At 41.3% G+C, this 21,603-nt stretch overlaps 1 protein-coding gene across 2 annotated transcripts; it reads left to right on the forward strand.

The window, feature by feature from the left end:
- Window positions 1-66: 66 nt before the first annotated feature.
- On the forward strand, window positions 67-21,215 carry LOC125897877 (periostin-like). Of its 2 annotated transcripts, XM_049591333.1 has the most exons (23): window positions 67-331; window positions 1,071-1,169; window positions 5,872-5,936; window positions 6,040-6,197; window positions 6,292-6,456; window positions 6,566-6,712; window positions 6,898-7,039; window positions 8,717-8,929; window positions 9,023-9,157; window positions 10,175-10,323; window positions 10,784-10,920; window positions 11,584-11,714; window positions 11,834-11,964; window positions 13,088-13,190; window positions 13,282-13,349; window positions 13,443-13,488; window positions 13,576-13,623; window positions 17,140-17,325; window positions 17,445-17,471; window positions 19,645-19,689; window positions 19,923-20,009; window positions 20,110-20,145; window positions 20,446-21,215. In XM_049591333.1, exons 1-23 carry the CDS (start codon window positions 213-215, stop codon window positions 20,499-20,501), a joined length of 2,493 nt encoding a protein of 830 aa, XP_049447290.1. In that variant the 5' UTR covers window positions 67-212; the 3' UTR covers window positions 20,502-21,215. The 2 variants fall into 2 exon arrangements, with proteins under 2 accessions (XP_049447290.1, XP_049447292.1); XM_049591335.1 differs by lacking the exon at window positions 19,645-19,689.
- Window positions 21,216-21,603: the final 388 nt, after the last annotated feature.

Genomic DNA, 21,603 nt, shown 5'->3' on the forward strand with positions numbered 1-21,603 from the left:
GAAGGGTGTGTGCGGGTGAGAACAGGACGTAATGGTATGGTAAAGACAGTGAGTGGGTGGGTACGGGTGTGTGTCGGTATAAAAGCTCCCTCTCTCACTCACACTCCCATATCTCCTGTGTATTTTTTGGGGGGTGTGTGTTTTTTCAAAAGGCAAGAGGAGTGTGTGTGTGTTGGTGCCCTTGCAGTACAGAGGACGGATAACTCCCCAGGATGCATCAGCTGCTTGTGGTGACCTCGGTGCTGGTGGCACTCTGCTCTCTAGGGAGTGTGGATTCTTCGGCGTATGACAAGATAGTCACCCACAGCCGCATACGGGCCAGGAAGGAAGGGTAAGGAGATGGGATGTGGGGGAGGGATGGAGGTAGGGATGGGGGATAGACAGACTGTGTGAGAGAAGAGAGGTGATACATGCCAAACTCGAAGACCATGTGTAGCAGATTTTTTTTTTTTTTAAATGTAGCAGATGACTTGTGATTTTCACAATCCTGATCGACTTGTTTGCAGACGTGGGAACAAATTGCATGATTAGTAACAAGCGGACAGATGTGCAACCATATGCTGTGCGTGTCAGATTTTGTGTTTGTCCAGCATTCCAAGGTGGTTTTAATCACAGAGAGCGCTGAATCATGATTTGAGAAACAGGTCAGCCACATTGATGAAAATATTGACTCAAGCCATAATGGAAAATTCAATATTGTCTCTCACATTCATTCACTCCTCTGCTGTAAATAATGTGCCCAATTTGCTGTTTGACATTGATTTAGAGTTTGGATTTTTCTATTTAAGTTAAAGGAGGTCATCTTTTTAAAGTTGCTTTCTGAAATGTAGTTGCATGAAGAAGATTAGACAAATTAAGGGATCAAAGTACAAACTTTAAATTACAGGTCTAAAAACAGTTAATATTCATTCCCAGCATTTATAAATTCAGTTTTTCTCATCACATCGTCCTTCCTTCTTCACCTTACCTTTTTCACTCTCACTCTACACTCTACACTCCCACATCCTGCCTCACCTTCTCACTTTTTTGTCACTCCCTCATCATCCCCCTCCCCCTCCCCTGTCTTACAGACCCAATGTGTGCGCTCTGCAGCAGGTCTCTGGGACTAAAAAGAAGTACTTCAGCACATGTAGGAACTGGTACAAAGGCTCCATCTGTGGCAGGAAGACGTAAGTCTTTACCAACAGCTTGAATGGATCCAATTTATATATTTATTTATTTATATCTTTTAATATTCTTGTTTGCACAGAACACAAATGACCTCACCCAAAGTTCAAACCACTCCCAGCTTGCACACACCCTGCACACAGACAGACAGGAGTCATTTTTGAACCTCTTAGATGTTTTGGTATATGTGGGTGTCACCCCTGCACTAACCTCCCCACCTGTTACCTCACACTCTCTTAATTATACTTTTAACAGCTGAGGTCAGCTCTGTATGAGCCCAGTTTTCGGAACCCTCAGGCTCTGTCTGTCTTAACACGTAGCGTTCTCACTTTCTCCTCTGATCCTTTGCAAAAACAGCATTCATGATCATGATGATGACTGACTACTTAAATTTCAAACATTTTTGAGATGTATTTTAAGGACTTTGTGGGAATTCTTAAACATGGAAAGAGAGACAGTGAAATCGACGACAGCATATCATTCTTATTTTCCATAGCTTTAGCTCAACATGCATACATGTGTTTCCCTTCACAAGTGGATTTCACACACCATGTCTGACACATAGAGCCTTGTACAGTACAGCTATCTGTCTTTGTCCTCATGCACCCCTCCACTCCTCTCAAGTCTGGGCATGCTGTGCAGCCTGCAGGCCAGAGATTTGCTCCGTTGTGTACATTTTGATGGTGTAAATGCAGCTCAACAGTGACTGACAGCAGAGTTAATTGACTTCCCCTCTGACACGTTTCAGGTGCTCACAAAAAATGTGGAAGATATTTATGTTTTAGCGTTTTTGTGTGCAGTTTGATGATACAGAGGATATACTGCAGCTCCAGTTTCACCAACTTTTCTTGGCATGGGTAGTGTGTACTTGATTTGTACTGTGCGTGTGTGTTCATGTGTGTATGTGCTCTTCATACAGAGTTTTAGAATTAAGGTATTCTTCATTTTTCTGTAAAGCAGGACTGACAGCTGCTTCTAAATTAAATATTTAATGCTGTGTGAAAACACCAAATATGGAGATACAGTACCAGTCAAAAGTTTGACACACTTTCCCATTTACTTGAATGGAAAAGTGTGTCCAAACTTTTGACTGGTACTGTATTAACGAGACTAAATTTTTGGTCAACAGCAAAAGAACAGATCACATTAATGGGTTTATATGTCTGACCTTGTGCAGGACATATTATATCAAAGGGCATGTTATTGAAGAATTTAAGTTAGTGTAATATTTTCTCGTGACCTGATGTGCTGACTGAGTAGATATTAGAGTAAAGGATATATGAAAATCTGAAATTTAATTACTGATGTGTCGATGGAGTGTAAGGCTCGGCTGGAGCTGCATACACATGCCCATACAAGAACACACGTGGACGCATACACAAACCTCCTTTTAGTCATGCAGTCAGCTGTAACACCTGCTGCTGTTTGAGGATAAGCCTGGAAATAAGATGGTGGGAAAGAGAATGGATAAAAGAGTGACCGAGTCCAGGAGTGAGTGAGTCAGTTTTTCCCAACACGATACAACAATAGACTCTACTGAAATAACAGGACATGGAACCACCCAGAAAAAAAGTCTAGATTATATAATACGAGGGTAGACAACAGGAAGGTAATGATGGTTTACCAAACACATTTAACGGTTATGGTCTGTCCTTTGTATAGGGTGGTTAAAACAAGTTTAAAGAAATGTATTAAGTTGAAATAAAACAGAACTTAGGTCAAGATTTTAGTCATCTTAAAGATGTAATGAAATACACACAAACAGTGATTATATTTATTTTTTTTAATCATGTTAAATGTTTTTATTATCTCATTTTTATTTAACTTTTTTTATCAAGAATATTCCCAGTGAGATTTAAAATGTCATTTACATGGGAGTCCAGCAGCATTAAAAGTTCCACATAAAAGAGTAAACTAGTAAATAGTAAAAACGGAAAAAAAGCAACAAAAAAAATTTAAATAAATCCATTAAATATTCTCCATTATCTGTCTTCAAAGTATTCAAGTTTTCAATCAGCAAGCAAATGAAAAAAAAAAGAACTAAATGAATGCAACAGAAACAGACTCTCCCCCTACGTCCGTGATCACAGTGAGACATTGTTCAGCAGCAGCGGAGGAAATCCATGCAGCTGTGATTTTGTCTGAGTTGGATTTGGTGTTGATGAGAGATTAGTAAAGGGTGTTTGAGTCTACGGTATGGCTGTTTGGATGCTCCAGTTTACATTGCAAGCTGCTGGTTTGCGAATAAGCTAGTGCTTAAACAAGTCTTGAGGTTGCAGCAAGTAATACCTGCACTAAACCTCTTAGAAACCACAACTGCAAAGAACAAATTACATTGGTGTGAATTCAAGCTGCACTGTGTTCTTCTAATTCTCTAAGCTGGAGGTAAATGATACCATGGGGATTTCCTAATACCTTCATTTCCACAAAGAGCTCTCGAGGCGCGCTGCTGGAGGTTCAGGTGGAAGCGATTTTCTTCAAAGCGATGTGCTGTAGGTGATGACACAACGTGCAGGGAGCAGAGAATAAGTGCTTTGAATTTGTACTTAAACCATAATAATGTTGGAGAACTGGTCTATTACCATGTATTTAAAGAAAGGGAAAACATTGGCACAGTATTCAGGAAGCCGCTGGCACCAAAGGAAAAACCAACTTGATGAGGACACAGGAGACACTGTTGATTAATAATTACATAACAGGAAAAAAACTGCAATGTTTGTATCTGATGCCAGACAACCCCACCTCGTGTTTCTGTGTGCGTACAGTATTTGTGTGTGTGCATGTGTGTGTGTGTGTGTTCATGCCCCGTGTTTGCACATCTGCTCATCTGGAAGCCACATTGAGCTGGTTCGCGCAGTGACACTGCCAGAGGCCTGGTTTGCAATGCGCTAGCTGGTTCTGTCTCTGCTCTACGCTGCATCCATTATCCTGCCAGAGTGCCGCCGGGGAGAGATGACTTCATACCTTCCTGACAGCCAGCTGTGCGTGGACATTTATGCATTTTACATTATAACAATTAGTGTCAGCGCATAGAATGATTGGAATATAAGCGACACGGCTGTGTGCACAAAAATAGCAGAATTCACAGCGTTCAGTAATATCGCACACATTTCCATAAACACACAAATGCTGGTTTGAGTGGATTGGAGCGGTTTGCCAAAACATGTGAGTCATGTTAGGGAGTAGAAGGGAGAAAGTGAGTGATGTTGCTTTGCTGTGTGTGTGTCAGGGTTTGATGTGGTCATGAAGGGAGTGATTTGCTCTTGGGTAATATATCACTACTGTTTGTTTCTGAATGGAAAGCAAAGAGTTACTTGTTTTGGACATAAACCTTGTAGAGAAAGCACAGCGTTCATATAGAAACATGGAATTTTGGTGGGAAAACAGAAAGCAGGAAACCTTAAAACTCAGCCTCAAACCTCTTAAAGAAAATCTCTTATGCAAACACATCAAAAGTTCCAACTGGAACGCGTAAAGTCCTTTGAGTTAAACCCCAGTTAAACTTGTTCCAGCATGCAGGAACTCCATGGCTTTTTCTCTGGAGAATCATTGTTGAGCGTCCAATGTTGACTCACCGCTAGTTTGTTTGCGTCTTGGAAGATGTGTGTTAGCTTGGGATGAGTCCCAATCAAACGTTTTGAACGTTTGATTACTGTCTATAATTCATTTTCAGTAAAAACCTAATTTATTCCTCCATTAAACCCAAATTTGACAGACCACTCACTTGTGGCTCACACTGTCAATCGTGCCACACCTCATTCTGTCATTTTTAACGCTGCAATAAAGTGCAACTTGATTTCCTGTAAACCATATGACTGATTGAGGAGCAGTTTTCACAAATGTTCATAAGCTGCTCCTTCCGCCCCAAAATCTGAACCTATCACAAGAAGTTGACTGTATATCTTGTTTTTCTTGGAGGCGTCTTTGGGAATTAGATTAATGGCCAGGAGAAAGTGCAGGGGGGCAGACACCCCCGTCTGGTTTTCATGTTAACATACTTACAGTAGATGAATATAAAATATATACAGTGTGCAAAGCTTGGATATTCTCAGGAATGCGGTAGCTCTGAGTTTCCGTTACATTTCTGAGACTATGCTTTTTGATTTGACTGCATGAGATATTGGAAATGATGTTAGTTGGCTCACTTGAAGCTAGAGTCTCAAGCTAGTCTTTCTTTCTGAGTCTAGTCCAGCTTTTTCAACTCTGTGATTGGCCTGCTGGGAGTTGTGCGCTCTCTGCCAGTTTTTCTTGTGGAAGTGTTAAACGAACCACTTTCATGTTAATGGTGTTTTTCTTGTCTTTTTTATTATTCTCCTTGACTTGCTTGCTTTTTTGGATGGTGTTTCACACCATCCTCTGCGCTGACTTTTCAGTGTGCTTTGCCCAATTATGGATTTGTTATTCGGTGAGTAAGATCGGCTCTTTGTGCAGCCGTGCTCTCCTGTCTCAAATGTCCCCACCGTTCTCAATCCAAAGCGCTTGTCATTCTCTCCTAAAACGGCTCCAGAGGTTGTTTTTCTTCCTCTTGAATGTCAATCCTGCTTTGCTGATCTGGCAAGCTTTTGTTTTCTCAACGTGCATTACATTCACATTGCATCTTGCTTGGTTTTCTTTTTGTTTTTGATGTTGCAAAAAATCTTTTTAATGTACAGCTCTCTGGCTGTTTGTCCTCCATCACCATATATTTGTGCTTTTTCTTGGAAGCATGGTCCTATATGAATGCTGTCCTGGGTACATCAAGCTGGAGGGCATGAGAGGATGCCCTGCAGGTAGGTGGCTCCCACCACAGCCCCACTCTGGTCTTCTTTTCGGATCATTTCAAACTGCTTTTCATTCATCTTTCTCTGAGTAATTCCTCTGCTTCCCCACCAGTGGCTCCAATCGACCATGTCTATGGTACACTGGGGCTCGTAAAGGCCACAACCACACAGCAATACGCTGACATATCCCAGCTGAGAGAGGAAATTGAAGGCAAAGGCTCCTTCACCATGTTTGCACCCAGCAATGAAGCTTGGGAGATGCTGGACCCAGTATGTAGACTTTTTTAACTTTTCTCAGGGAATGCAAAAAAGTACATAATTACTCACGTGTGCTGCCCTTTAACTAATGTTGTGATTTCCCCAGACTGTACGGTCCGCACTGATAAGCAACGTGAACATCGAGCTGTACAACGCTCTTCACTACCACATGGTGAACCGTCGTCTTTTGACCAAAGACCTGAAGAACGATATGTCTCTCGTTTCCATGTATAATGACCTGGGGCTCTACATCAACCACTACTCAAATGGGGTCAGTTTATGCACACTGACATGCACAAGATCACGTGATTACATAATTGATTTATGTCTGAAGGACCCAATAATAGTCTTGGCTAATATAACATTTCCTCTCTGTGAAGATTGTGACAGTGAACTGTGCCAGGATCATCTATGGTAATCAGGTGGCCACAAATGGTGTGGTGCATGTCATTGATCGGGTCATCAGCAGCGTGGGCAACAACATCAAGGAAGTCCTGGATGTCACAGATGAGCTCTCCACCTTCAGAGTATGTAAAAATAAAGAGCACTTGAAGCTGAGAAGCCAACATAATAATTCACTAGTGTGCTTAAAGTGGGTTTGATTCAAATGCTGTATCAGTAGGAAACACAATGCTGCTAGCCAAATCTTTGACCCTGTCTCTTGTCTTTCAATATGACAAAATGTTACATGTGACACTGTCTTATTACCCAGGGCGCTGCATCGGCTGCTGGTATGATGGACATGCTGGACCAGCCTGGCTCCTATACTCTGTTTGCTCCCACTAATGAAGCCTTTGACAGATTGAGCCCGGGCTACCTGGAACGCATCATGGAAGACCAAGATGTTATCTCAGGTACATGGTTACATGTGATACACTAATAATGACATAAACTAACATACTATGTTTTCTTTGATTTTGGTGCGAAAGGGTTTAGAGCACTTAAAAATGTCACTCTTGGATCGAATGCTATGAAATTCAGCGCAGACCATCATGGTCCCCAGAGGATTATACCTACTGGTGATTCCCTTGCTCCCCTAGCACCAGCAGCAGATCAAGTTTCCACTTATCCAGTCAAATATCTCAACATCAACCAGATGGATTTTTTACAAAACTAAAAACATTTACACCATAAATAAATGCAGTAAAGCCAAAAAAGTGGTGCATAAAATTCATCAGAACAGAGGAAACGAAGTGTTTGATGCTCAAAATTTTCATTCATGGTTCCCAGATGATGTAGCCTAATGAGTTTGGGGATCCCCTACTGCCAATGTACGGTGTGATTTTTAGTGACATGTCTCAACAACTATTGGATAATTACCATGAAATTTAGTGCAGACATTATGTTCCATTCAGCCTGAATTGTATTCACTTTGGAGATCCCGTGAATTTCCATATAGCGCCATCATCAGGTTAAAATTTGTCCAATACTTTGGTTTATGGCTAAATACTTGAAAAACTAATGATATTCCCATCAGCCTCAGCTGCTAAAAAGCTAATTACAGCATTCTAACATGCTAAAACATGATGGCAGTCATGGTAAACATTATACTTGCATGTTAGCATTGTCATTATGAACATTTTTGCCTGCTAACTTTAGCATTTAGCTCAAAGCACCACTTTGCCTGAGTACAGTATCACAGAGCCACTAGCATGGCTGTACACTCCTATTGTGGTTGGTGTTTTGATCACTTAGCATCTCACATTTATTTGACCTCAAGGGAACTTAAATCATGGAGACATGTTAGTGTCAAATTAAAACCAAACTACTGAAACCATCTTCCAAACCCATTCTGCAGATCCCTGCCAAGTCTAAACTTAGATACACATCAAATTCTCAGGAGTGAAGGAGTAGACCCACACTCAAAAACCACACAATGATAGCAGGAAACTCATGTCTCCACAGTGGCAGCTTATCTGCGTGTTTGTTGAGTCACTGGCATGCCAGGACGGTCTTTAGTTTGAAGCCTGTTTGCGGTGTCTTCAGTGACTGGATCCCTCTGCGGACAGAGTATAACCTCAGATAAATTCTCAGACACTTGGCAAACAGGCTTTGCTGACCAACCATGTTAGAACAGCCTCCAAAGCAAAGATGATATGGAGCCTTGTGCCTTGTTTCTACAAGGGAAGGTTTGGGTCGAAGAGTAGTTTGGCCTGCAGAGCGACACTGATTGCGTTTGAATTTGTGTGGGTTTGGAAGGAGGTTTTATGTTGTCATTGCTTTTGCGGGCCAGTTTTGCTTGCTTGGTTTCACAGTTGGACTCAGTCGGAGGTGTAATCCCATATCTAAATGTTAACAGAAGCGGCTAAATATTTCGAAAAGCGCTGCAAAAATGTGTGTGTCTCCATGGGCATGTGAATAATTGACTGTAAACCTTGGATTGCATCTGTAATTGTAAACCTTGGACTGTGGAACCAGGTTACAATAATAACTCCAGGAAATTCACAAAGTCTATGAAATGTGCAATCTGAGCAGCAACCTTTTCTGTTAGTCACCCTCTATATCTCTCACACTTTGACCCACCTTCTCAGCCCTGGTGAAGTACCACCTGTTGAAGAGTGTCCAGTGTTCTGAAGCAATCATGGCAGGGTCGGTGTACGAGACCGCAGAGGGCAACACCATAGAGATCGGCTGTGATGGCGACAGTTTGACGGTCAACGGAATCAAGATGGTGCTGAAGAAGGACATTGTCACCAGCAATGGCGTCATCCACTACATCGACCAGGTGCTCATCCCTGACTCAGGTAAGACACATCTTGAATCCATCTTCTCCCTCAGCAGATATTCACATTTGGTTAGTGATCTCCAACATGTCATTTTCATGTGATTCATACCAGCCAAAGAAGGGATTGAGCTAATGGGAGAGTCTCAGAGCACCTTCGGCGACATGGTGTCCGAACTGGGCTTAGCCGCTGCCTTGGGTCCGAAGATAGAGTACACACTGCTTGCTCCTGTCAACACCGCCTTCACTGGTAAGTTGATCTCAGAACGACTCTAATGGACAGCAGACTGGCATAATGGTTTAGGGCACTGGTTCCCGACCTGCGGAGGAAAACTAAATGATTTTCTTAAAACAACAAAGAAGTAGTCGAACAATGGCAGACAGAAAATCATAGCCTATTTAAAGTATGTAAAAATACAATAAACACTCAATTCTGATGCAATATTCAGAGGAAATTATTTGCTTAAAATTAATCCAAATTGCTCGTTTTACACAAACTTCCAGGAATTATCGTTTTCACTATTTGGGTTAATTGCACCGTTTTCTGTAGTTATTGTTATGCATTGCCTATAAGATGAAATATTATAAAGTATGTCACTAAGTCAGGGGTTGTCAGTTCACTCAATGATGGATTAATTTTAAGGCGCTTCATGGCCTGGCTCCAGATTACATTTCAGACCTGTTAGTCCCTCTGCGTAGTTTGAGATCCTCAGGCAGAGGTCCTCTACTTGTTCCAGAGTACAGACTGAAGACAAAAGGGGACAGAACTTCTGCAATCAGGGCCCCAAGGCTCTGGAATGACCTGCCCGGGGATATAAGGCTGTCTGAGTCACTGGCTTTGTTGAAGTCTCGTAAAAATGTGCTTCTATCAGAAAGCATACCCTGACTTTATCTGAGCTGTCTGTCATTTTTATTGCTATCTATCTTATTGATTTTATTTCCCAATTATTATCTTGATTTTAGTTTTGGACTTCCTTATTTTATCTCTTACTTTGGTGACATTTTACACCATGCATGAATGAAGTTTATTATTACTATTATTAAAAGGGCTCTCTGAAGGAAAAAGATTGGGAACCACTCGTTTAGAGAGCTGACCTTGAGCAAGGTCAGTTATTTGTTGTCTTTCACGGATCAAAAACAACTCGGTATATACTTTTCACTATATAGGACTTTTTAAGGCACATACAAAAGGACATGTTTTATGAGGTCTGGCATCAGATATTTCCCTTGTCATTTTACATCTGTGTCTTTCCTCTGTTTCTGTCAGATGAGCTGAAAACAACAGAGGAGAACCTGCTAAAAATCATTTTGCAAAACCACATCTTGAAGCTGAAAGTGACACTGGGCGAGCTCTACAATGGACAGCTGCTGGAAACACTGGCTGGCAAACTGCTCCGAGTCTTCATTTATCGCACTGTGAGAACTAAGTGTGTGTGTGTGTGTGTGTGTGTGTGTGTGTGTGTTTGTGTGTGTGTATTGGAGAGTCAAGCTGAGACGGGGAGGAACAGATAAATAAGAAGTGATGGAAAGACAATGGAGAATGTCGGCTCCCTTACTAGAAATCTGAAAGCCATTACTGGGCCTCTTCTCAAGTGTTAACATGATTTTGCTGTCTTTCAACTGTAAGCAAATGCAGTAAAGCAGCTAATTAGTCCAGGTCTTGGCAGATGAAGTGTGTTTCTGCTCTGGTGGTTCAGATATCAGAAACAGCTGGATTTCATTTCCTCACAGAGACTTTTTGTATTCTTCTCTTTGATTAATTGCAATTAAACAGGACAGTGCGACTGTCTCCTTTCCCTCAGCTAAATAGTTACCAGACTTGTACAGTGACTTTTTGACCTGTAACCCTGCTCTTTGAATGTTTTTCCTTCATCAGGCTGTTTGCATAGAAAATGCATGTATGCTGCGTGGCAGTAAAGAGGGAAGCAAAAGCGCCCTCCATGTTATGAGGTCTGTCATCACACCCGCCAAGAAAACGATGTATGAGCTCCTGATTGCTGACGGACGATTCAAGTAAGAATCTTACGTTACTGATTTTTTGCTGTACTTGTTTTTATAATCATTATTAATCCGTCTTTAAAATATTTGCCTATAATGCCTTACCACACACATTTCACATTTTCTGGCTCTATGACCAATACTGGCACCAGTAGAGGCTAGTGATGGACAACCGTGGTAGCAGATGTGTGAATCAGTGGGACCACACAACTGCACAAGTCTCACATAAATCCCAAAAAAACTCCATCATATCATATTCCCCCCTACCATAATCCTCCCGTCTAAAATGAGCAACGCCAACAAACTGCCGTTTTTTGGTCCAAATGCGACATATAATCTGGTCTCCTCACAGCACGGAGCTCACAGGGCCACTATAGCCAGAAAGTCTTGACTGGCTCGAGTTTGTGCAGTCTGAAACGAAGCAGTTAACCATGATGGAAAAGTGGATTTGACAGAACTGGCTCAAAATGTCTACTTTTTATTATATTTTTTTATTTCTGCCTTTGTGCATTGTAAAACATCACCGTTATTATTTCCATGAACCCAAAAGTGTAAAAATTCCACCTGCCCATTGCTCTCCAGTTAAGGCTTCACTGCACTCCTACAGTACAGCACTGTACTATATGTGGATTATGTCATTGTCTTCCTTTCTTTGTTTTATGTTTTTCATAAATGTAGGATTTTCCTGTCGCTGATGGAGACAGCAGGTTTGACTGATCTGCTGAAGCAGGAAGGCTCCTACACCATCTTTGCACCAACTGACGACGCCTTTGATGGTCTCAGTAAAGAAGACCTTGCCCTGCTCAAGAGTGAGTTCTCACTGAAATCAACACACATCTTTGCTGTCAAGTTAGTTTGCTCTGATTGAAAGTTAAACGCTCTCCTGTTCAGCATGTAAATCATGTTTGCCTTGTGTTGTCATTGACAGGTGATCTGAATGCTTTGAGGGTCATTCTGCTGTACCACTTCAGTAACGGCATCTTCATCAATGGAGGATTAGAGGGAGGAGTCACTAATCTGCTGAAAACCCTCCAGGGCAACAACCTGCAAGTTATAGCTGTAAGTACAATCAGATGACATTCTAGTGTTAATTTGTGGCCTGATAATCAACGAGGCAGGCTGATTTCCTGAATCTGTCATTGAACAATCAAACAGGGATAAAACCTTTGTAGGAAAAACACAGTTCAGCACCAACAGATGCATCAGAATATCCAATTTAACACATCAAGAATGTTGTTTTTGAGTAAGATGTGCAACCGTGATGATACCCCACACAAACAAACTCGCTGAGCAGCAGTTAGATTTCAATTTTCACCAATCTTAGAAATGTAGGAAATTGAAGAGAAGAAAATATCCAACGGTTGATTCTTTAAGAGCATATGTCTCAAAGCCTTCATCATGAGACTTAAACCCAATCTTTCACCACAGTCTCATTTAAACAATAGCATCAAAAACCCAGTGCTAATCTATTACTTCAAGGCTGGATATCTCTGGAGCAGGGTCAGACATAATAAAACCCGGCTTCCTGTCATTTCCATCAACGCCCACTCTCGGTATTCCCCCACAACTCCCTACTCCATGATGTCCTCCACCTGCCATTTTTCTCTGTCAGCCCTGCCCTTGGTCATCGGTTTTCATTTTAACTTTTGTCATCATTTCACCCATTACCTCAATTTTGCCCTGCCTCTCTTCTATCACGCTGATCGGGTTATCAGCCAGGGTCTCGTATCAGGCCTACAGGACTTCCTTAATGGACACAGGAAAGCTTGTTTGAGATAATTCACCAAAAGAGGGGACAGTGATTCATTGAAGCATGTGGTTAGGCTTTTAAAAACTGGACTGACGTGGCTCAAGTCTGTGGGTGAAAGGGGAGAGAGGAGGCAGATGGGAAGGGTAACCTATCCCTTACTGACTCAGTCAGCATGTCCACCTTCAGTCACCTTTAATTGAAATTGCAGGATATTAATCATGAATGGAATTCCCAGACAGTACTTCCAGCAGTGGAGCCCACTGTCTGGGATTCCCATTAAGTCTCACCTGACTTCAGAACCTCTCATGTCAAACCATTTCAGAAGTCTCAATATGATGATTTTTTAGACAGCAGTCGAAGTAGCTCACAAAATAAGTGTATATTGATACCCTTGGAAAATAAATCTACATACATTTTCTATTTTCTTCCCAGGTTAACAACTCTATTCATGTCAACTCTGTGAATGTGCCAGACAGTGACCTGATGGCAACAAATGGTGTTGTCCATGTGGTGAAGAATGTTCTCTATCCTGCGGGTGAGAAAAGCAGACATCATTATATATTCATGCAATGTCCACTCCGTGGTGGGATGCATTATGGTATTCTCATGATGTATATGACTTACAGACCTTCCTGTGGGCCGCGAGGACCTCCTGGTCCTCCTGAAGAAGCTGATTAGGTACATCCAGATTAAGGTAGAGTAAGAGAAAATACACATATGTCTGGATATGCATAGATCAATATTTTGTGTCTTATACCTTCTATTCTGTTATGTTTTTTTTTTTTAGTTTGTTTCTGGATTTTCTTATACTGAGATCCCACTTACCTTCATCAGTAAGTTTCTTTAGCTCCATTGTCACTGCATTTCGTGTGGAAATTATTGCACCTGACGCAACTAAAACTACTTGTGTTCCTTTACAGAGAAGATCATCACCACTACACACACCACTACACATTATATTGAAACAGGTAAGACCTATATTACTAACTACATGGTTAAAAGATTTTTAATGTATCATGGTCATACAATATAGTTATCGTCAGTGGTGCTTTTAAAAGGCATGACTGCCTTTGGCACCGATTTATGTCCTTTGTTCAAAAATGACCATCTGTTCTCAAAGTGAAATCCGACCTGTGGCCAAACGCATATTACACGCATGTCATCGCTCCATTCAGGCCTCTGCGCGCTTCTCTTCTTTGTTCCTCTGATTATCCACTCTCGTTGTTGCTTAAGTCCACTTGGACCTCTTGGCATATTTAATCAGCTCCTTTAGGGATGAGGTAATTAGCCTGTCAAAGCATTACAGGGTCAGAGACCATAGAGGAGTCTTGGATGATGTTCATTCACTTGGGCTCAGTCCAGTGCACTTTTACACAGATGGGAGCAGGCCTTCATGTATTGGGTAACACAGAGGAGATGAAGTCCGATTCTTTAGCGATAATTAGCCACATTACATGGACTATAGAGCTTAAAGTCTGGAGCTACAGGGGATATCATTTTCAGGGGTTGCTATTTTATACTATAAACTTAAAGCAATACAAATGTTATACTTATATATGCTTTCTAATTTCTACTACTTTTTATCAGTTAACCTCCGTGAATTAAAAGAGTTCTTGGTAAAGCAAATAAAAATATTCCTGATATCAATATACTGTGTATGAATAAGTTTAAATTAAAATGGCACTGATTTAAATTCCAAGAAGTTTTAGTTTTTAATCTACAGGACGACAAGAGAAATAAAACCTTTATATGAATGATAAAATTGAGCGTAGCGTTAGTTCAGGCAGGACATGGTGTCAAGCTCAGCTCACATCCCGGCTACATCAGCTGATCTCAAGCAGCCCAATCAACTGATGGAGCAGCTGACTGATGGAAGGGAGTCGGCTGATTGATCACATACTTCTTATCCATGCAACCAATTGGCGATCTCATTCAGGATGCCCTATCTAAACTGCTTTGGCCTGCCTACTGTTGCTGCTTCCTCTGCAAGCCGCTTTGCAACTGGCCTCCACCCCAGCTCATCCTTTTCATGCTGTGTTTGACTTATCGATGTCATTTCTGTTTGTCATTGATGCTGCTCTGCTCTGTTTGTGGGGGCTCTTTGCTGCTGCTCTCCCTGCCTTAGGCTCTCTATGGAAGCGCATGGAAGGGCAGGGAGGTGTGCTCTCTCTGCCTCAAGCTTTCCTTGCTTGCATGTGGAAGGGCAGAGAGGTGTGCTCTCTCTGCCTTAAGGCTTTCCAAGTAGGCGCATGGAATATAACACTGCAAATGGAAATAAAGGTTTCTTAGACTAAAGTGTTCCTGACTGAACCACACAAGTTGTTGTTAAATCATGCAGAATACAAACCCTCACTTCCTACACACATGTGAACACACACAGTTATAAATTAAATCATTATATAATCTTTGCCGTTTAGATAAAAGTTGGAAACATCTATAATCCACATCATGTGCCCTTGTAGTAGTGCATTTCAAACTCACAAGGCAAAGCAGCCCCCGTTTGAAGCATTATTTACCTAAGCTCTTAATTACTTTGTTTGAAAGATAGACTTGAGTCTGGCTCCAATTACTGGACTAGACTACATGTCAAGGGACCCCAGGCTAAAGATTAGAAGGCCTCTGATACAAACACACATCTGTTAGCTTTCATCTCTTTATAACTCATACAAATCCTGTCACATTACAGAATTATCCATCACTCGGAAGCAGAAAATATTAAAGAAGTGAAATAAATGTTCCTGGCTCAAGTTTCTGTTGAAGCTGATTCAATGGAGGAGTTGCAGGGTTTACAGAGATATCAGATGGGAATTCATTGACTGGAGAAAAATGTGTTATAGAATTATGTAAAATATCACATTTTCTTTTTTTGTTTCATTTTCTAAACAGTAGACATGATTCTTTAAATAGCAAAACTTGTAAATGTTGTATTCAGTAGGCGAATTGTTGCATGTTGATTGATTGATTGATATAAAATATTTAATTTTCTTCACCCACAGTTTGGACTTGAGTGGGTATGTTTGCTTAAAATTCACTCTGTGCTTTCTCTTGTAGTGTTTCACATTGCCGTTTTTAATATTCACCACGGTCCTGGAACATAGGATCGTCGTTAACCAGTGCTATAAATCTGGTTCTGGGTTTAGATAGGACGGTGTAGGTGTGGACCTTGAGGATGGAGAGGTTAATAAGGGCGACGCCTTATGGTTGTTTTGCTAACACGAGAGATGGCATCCCCCTCCTTCCCCCTCAAATAGCCTGCTGGTTGTGTACAATATAAACATGTCTGTAAAGTGATGCTTCAAACCCAATGAATAGAGGAGAAATTAAATCTGTCCATCCAGAGCAGCCTACTGGACCATGAAGCGTAACAGCAGCAGTTATTAAAACCTCTCTTTTTTCAATGATGCAATCTAATACACTACACACATCAGCCTCAGCCTTTTTTCTGCATGCTTTGATAACTCCACATACTGCACCTCCAGGTTTGCCTGGGTGCAGACTTTTGAATCCGCCCACCCCACTGAGTTTGAGTTGACTGATGTGTCTTGCATCATGACATGAAACAGTAGTTTCTTGGTTAAAAGTAAAAAAACAATCCTACACCGTGGTGGGACTCAATTAGCCAATCAGTGCCACAGGCAGGACTAACGCTGTTATCAAGCTGTTGTCAAATGGTGTGCTGTAACCAATGAGATGCAATAACAAAAGTGGCGAGTGCTATAGACAAGATAGATGCTGCTATCAAGACTGTTCTAAATTGACAAGTCTTGCCAATATCACCCGACATCCACAGACGAATTATGATACAGTGGGCTCCTGGGCCTGTTTCTCCCAACAGTAGTTGAAGGGCCTATATCGATTGGTGTACTCTTTCTAACATCTAAAGTCCTACAGATAAACTGAGGGGATAGACACACTCCTTGATGGTTTCTTTCTTGTGGCATCTTTAAAGTAAATGTTTTGGCTACTCCTTAAATGTTTTCCTTTTAAAGGATTTCTTGGAGGGGTTCTGTTATTAACATAAATGACTAAGCCCTTTGACAGAGGCTCTGGCTCAGGGCCTCCCTGAACCCTTTGGCCCCAGGGCCTGGGACTGGTAGGCCCATTCAGTAATACCCTCTCGCTGACATTGTAGTTTGTGTACCTTGATTGTTACCTTGCTCTGCTCCACTCTACTCTTAAGACCCCTGGCAAAACAGGTAGGTCAGCATGGCTACACATCAGCGTGGACCTACGATTACATTAGTTTCAGGCAAATATGTTGTTTTCTTCTGATTGGTTTGGGAACAGCGAGCCCCCTTCACCCACAGAAATGGATTACAGTGGACATGATCTCACACTGAACATGGAAATGCAGTGTAACGAGTTCACAATTCCGTCTGATATTAGGTGTGTTCCAGGTTCCTTCATTGTCCACAATAGAGAGAAGTTGCAAATGTTCATAACCTCTATCATTCTTAAGGTATGCTCATGCTCCCTTTTTACAGACCCTGAAATAACAAAGGTGACCAGAGTCATCGAGGGGGATCCTACCTTTACCACGGTTACAAAAGTCATCGAGACAGAACCAATTGTCACTAAGGTGGTCGTCAAGGGGGAGCCGGTAGTCACCAAGGTAACCAGGGTCATCGAGGGAAAACCTACCATTACCAAGGTTACAAGAGTTATTGAAGGTAAGTTCCTGAAAAGTCATTCATGTTTTGAGTGCAAATGATAAGGTCAATGATCACAATCGGACTTCGCTAAAGTTCTGACAAAGATTTGATGATGCAACATGTTTCGTTTAATGCAGGTGACCTTGGTGCAGATGGACAGAAAGGTCAGTTTCTCTAAACAAGTTTACCCCTCTGAAGAGCACGGTAGTCTAGAACTTTCATGCATCTTCTAACAGCTCTTTTAACAAATGCATCTGCGGTCCTGTTGACCATAGTTAACTGAGCATCATCATCTAATGTGAATTTCATTTCACATTACATTTCATGTTTCCTTGGTTATCATCTAGTAAGTCACCAGACACATCATTATCATGGTGTGCACCATTTTAGCCTTGATGTAGATTGTTAAATGAATTTGGAAATCAAAACCATTTTTCAATTCAAGAGTGTTAGAGTACAAAAGCTATGCTACCCATGTTTAACAATCATTTATCTTAAAGTCACAAGCATAGCGACTTGGTTGTTTTGACTACAAATGTTGGTTGCCAGCTTTTTATTTATCTTTGAGCCAAGCAGTTTGGCTTACCACTGGTGGTTCAAAGACAAACCAAAAGCCAGTGTGGTTTACATTCTGCTCTGCTTTGGCTGGCTAAGCGCTAGGAGCCAAAGTTTCTGTTGCTGCCTGGGCCTCTCTTTTCAGTTTCTCAACTTCTTGATTAGCATTCAGTATTGGCTTGTAAAATTAAGCATCTACTCTACATCTCACTTGATTGAGACCATACAGATAATCTATTACATCAATGTGGTAGATATCTCTGGAGTCATTTCCATTATTAGCTAGTTGGCAGCCAACCAAAAGGACACGGTCACATCCCCTGAAGGCAAAGGCTTAAAACTAGTAGGAGTTTTTAACATTGTCTTGTCTGCCATGGGCGTCAACGCCTTGAGTTGAAAAAACTCAAGCTATTGCTGGATACCTTTGGTATGATCATACCAACCGTAGTAACCATTATCTAAACAGAGAGCAGCCACACAAGGTAAAAAGAATGTTAGCTAGCAGCTAGTCAGTTGCCTCACTTCAAACCTTAATGTTAGAAAGTAGTTAAGGGTACAGTTTGTTTATATGTCTTGGAGCTCGCTCGACCCAATGTTGAGCCTAACACAAACCTTGACCTGCATGCTACCTAAAATTTCTAATACCATTTACCGGCCATTTTCTGTTCAGGTTTATGCAAACTACAGTTGGTAGAGTCATAGTTCCAGGTATCCAGCAACAGCCACAACTAGCTGGCTGCTAAAAATCGCTCTGTGTGATCGGGGCCAGCTTCAACAAAAAAGACAGTGTGCTGCACCTTGCATTTTGCAAACTGCAAAACTCACTCTGTCTGATTGGGGCCTATCCAGCTAAATCTAAAGGCTCACAGTTAACAGTATCATCAATCATGCAAATGAAAATCAGAAGATGATTGCACTGCTTCATTTTCTTACTCCAAGTCCTACCTACCTAGATTTTCATTCAGTCAGACATGAAGCAGGCCTGTGCCAGTGAATGTTTAATAGCTGGAGCAGTTATGTTGCTTACTGGCAGCTGCTGTAATGTTGGGGAGGAGAATCACATATCATCTGCAATAACATGCTGCAATAATGACAAGCCAGACATGGTGTACACAGAGAATGCTGCTGAACACTCGGCTCCTTAGGATTGCACAGTATATTATGATAAGCTTCAGCCAGCCACCATTCAAAACATCAAAAGCTCATTCTGGGTTATAATGTTTGTATAGGCTCAGTAATGATGCTATGGAAGGAATGAGGTTGATTTTCACAGTCAACCCTCCAGTTAGGCTTACATCACTACATGAAGATAAAGCCAAATTCTTCTGCTGCCCATGGTGCACCATGATTTGGATGTTTGTCCATCTCATCCATCATGTTACTCACTCTCTGTCTCATACAGCCGTGATGTGTATGTGTAAGCAGTGTGCAAATTATAATGTGCCATTTCAGACTGTCCAGCTCAGATCGCTGGGCCATCGGCTTGTGTGGGTGCAGGCGGGCTTTAAGCTGTTTTCACCTACAACTGCTTCACTGGTGTCTTGCAGCTTAGTTTGCAGGCTAAGAAAAATAATTTGCACATCTGCACTCCTGTACTTCTCACCCTGTGAGTGTGTGTATGTGTTCATCAATACTGCACAACTGTGCTTGACTCTGTGTTGGCGGTGGCGGAGGAGGTGTTGTACGGGGTGTATGTACCTGTCAGTCTGTCCGTCTGTCAGTCAGTACAGTTGCTAAGTCGTTAAATGACTTTCAACACCCTTCTCCGCTGCCCGTCCGAAGGTGGAGCCAGATACACCACGGCGAACGAGCCTTATATCATTCAGGGTAGGGTCTCCTTACACAAACTCTTCATACCAAACAGGTTTCTTTATTGTTTGTGTCCTTTCCTCCTTGAAATAATCGTGTTTATCTGCATTCATTCATATACAAAAAGTGGTTACTTCAAGGTAGGAAAAGAGAATGTGATGCATTTTTAAAACTAACGTAACACGGTACTTTGTATGTGAGAGACATATTGTTCTGTGTTTGGATATAATGGTTTTGTTTTGAACGTTCAGGCCCAGACTTTTCTAAGATCACCACCATCCACGGCAACCCAAATCTGATCGACGAGGAATCAGAGAGAATTACCAAAATCATTAAAGGTGAATGCTCATAACTGCAGATATGCACAGATTTATGTAGCACTTGCCTGTGTGTATGCTAAAATCCAGTGATTGACTGTGTCGTGTCTTCGTCTTACAGAGGGAGGTAAATTTGCTGCTGCCAGGAAAGCGCCAGGTAAGAGCATAGTTAGTCAATGACACATCTATCAACACCAATTTTGGATTCAGACAAGAAAGGCTTTGCCAAAAAACACAAAATCATTGCTGGAAAATATGCATAGCAAAAGTCAACTCTCTAACCGCAAATTGCCATTGTTGGATTTTCCTTTCACTCTTTTCACTTTTTTCCTTTCCATTATCTACCTTTGAGTGCTTCCACCTATTCTTCACGTGTCTCATATCTTTCCACCCTGACATGTTTTCTTTTGTCTTTGTCTTCCGATCCCCTCCATTAACTCACCCTCCTCTTTTACAGCTGGCATGAGGAGGAGAACAAGGCTGGTCAGGCATCACCACAAGCCAAGGCAGTGAATCCAACAGAGAGAAAACACCTTTGGGCTCACCGCAGAGACTGAATGCATCTCCAGAGCTCCTGGTCGAGCGCTGGAGGATTGAAAAACTGTGGATCAATAGGGAGAGATGAAACCAATCTAGCTATTTCTTTGCCCAAACCACCTGTAAGAATGATTGTTTACTATTCCATCTGGACCATACTGTATGTGATAGGCATGATGTGTAATAGCAATGAAATTAGAATACCCTTTATGTAAGTAATGTAAGTGTGCAGGGGAACTATGGACTTTTGCTGTGGGGTAGATGGTGTGTAAGGTTAGATTTATTCTACCACCAAGAGATGTTTTTAAAGGTTTGCTTTTTTAATTATGTCACTCTGTTAATGGATGGCTTGGGACGATTTTTGTATGCTTCATATGGTGCTCGCATTCTATACAATGGATGCATTTTAATGAATACGACAAGTGAAAACAGTGTTTTGCTACCATTAGATGCTGTACTGAACCTCTGTAAATTATCACATGGTGATTAAAATATACAAATAATTTTTATACAGTTTTCAGTAATTCTTTCCAGCTTCCATGACTGTTTTTACTCCACGAAAACAAAATGTTTCATGCTGTTGAATGTGAGCCTGATTGTGTATGTCCTTGTACAACCAGGCTTCACAATCATGTTTGTTTTTACCTCAGAGAAAAAGTGGTAAATAAAATCTGCATAGTGACTTCAGAATACCAGTTTCCTCTCATTTATGTCTCATGTCCAAACATAGATAATCTTCATTACAGTACCTTTTCATAATGTTACCTGCCTCAGTAATACTGAAATTGACATTAGGGCCAAAGGAAAAAAAAGAAGCTGCAGCACTGCATTTCGAAAAACCTATCTTTGTATTGTTTATCGCTGAAAGTGCTAACAACTTTTTTTTTTTTTTTTGGACAATTGAACCAAACGAAAAAAACAAATGCATTATAAAAAATACACAGTATGTAACTAGAAAAGTGCACTCAGGGTGCAGATCTCCACCAGGCTGCTGCCCAAGTTGATCCAAGCCACTCTAGACAATTCTTCTAATTTTAGTAGACATGCTGCTATGTGTTTCAGAAGCTCCCAGAAGCTA

This window comes from Epinephelus fuscoguttatus, linkage group LG12, assembly GCF_011397635.1.
Source record: "Epinephelus fuscoguttatus linkage group LG12, E.fuscoguttatus.final_Chr_v1".
In the NCBI taxonomy this organism is placed as follows: Eukaryota; Metazoa; Chordata; class Actinopteri; order Perciformes; family Serranidae; genus Epinephelus; species Epinephelus fuscoguttatus.

Bases quoted from the DNA above. Each gene is read 5' to 3' on its own strand.
- LOC125897877 (XM_049591333.1), top strand. From the start codon at position 213: ATGCATCAGCTGCTTGTGGTGACCTCGGTGCTGGTGGCACTCTGCTCT. The intron at 13,624-17,139 runs GTAAGACCTATA...CCCTTTTTACAG, and splicing joins TACACATTATATTGAAACAG to ACCCTGAAATAACAAAGGTG. The intron at 20,146-20,445 runs GTAAGAGCATAG...CCTCTTTTACAG, and splicing joins TGCTGCCAGGAAAGCGCCAG to CTGGCATGAGGAGGAGAACA.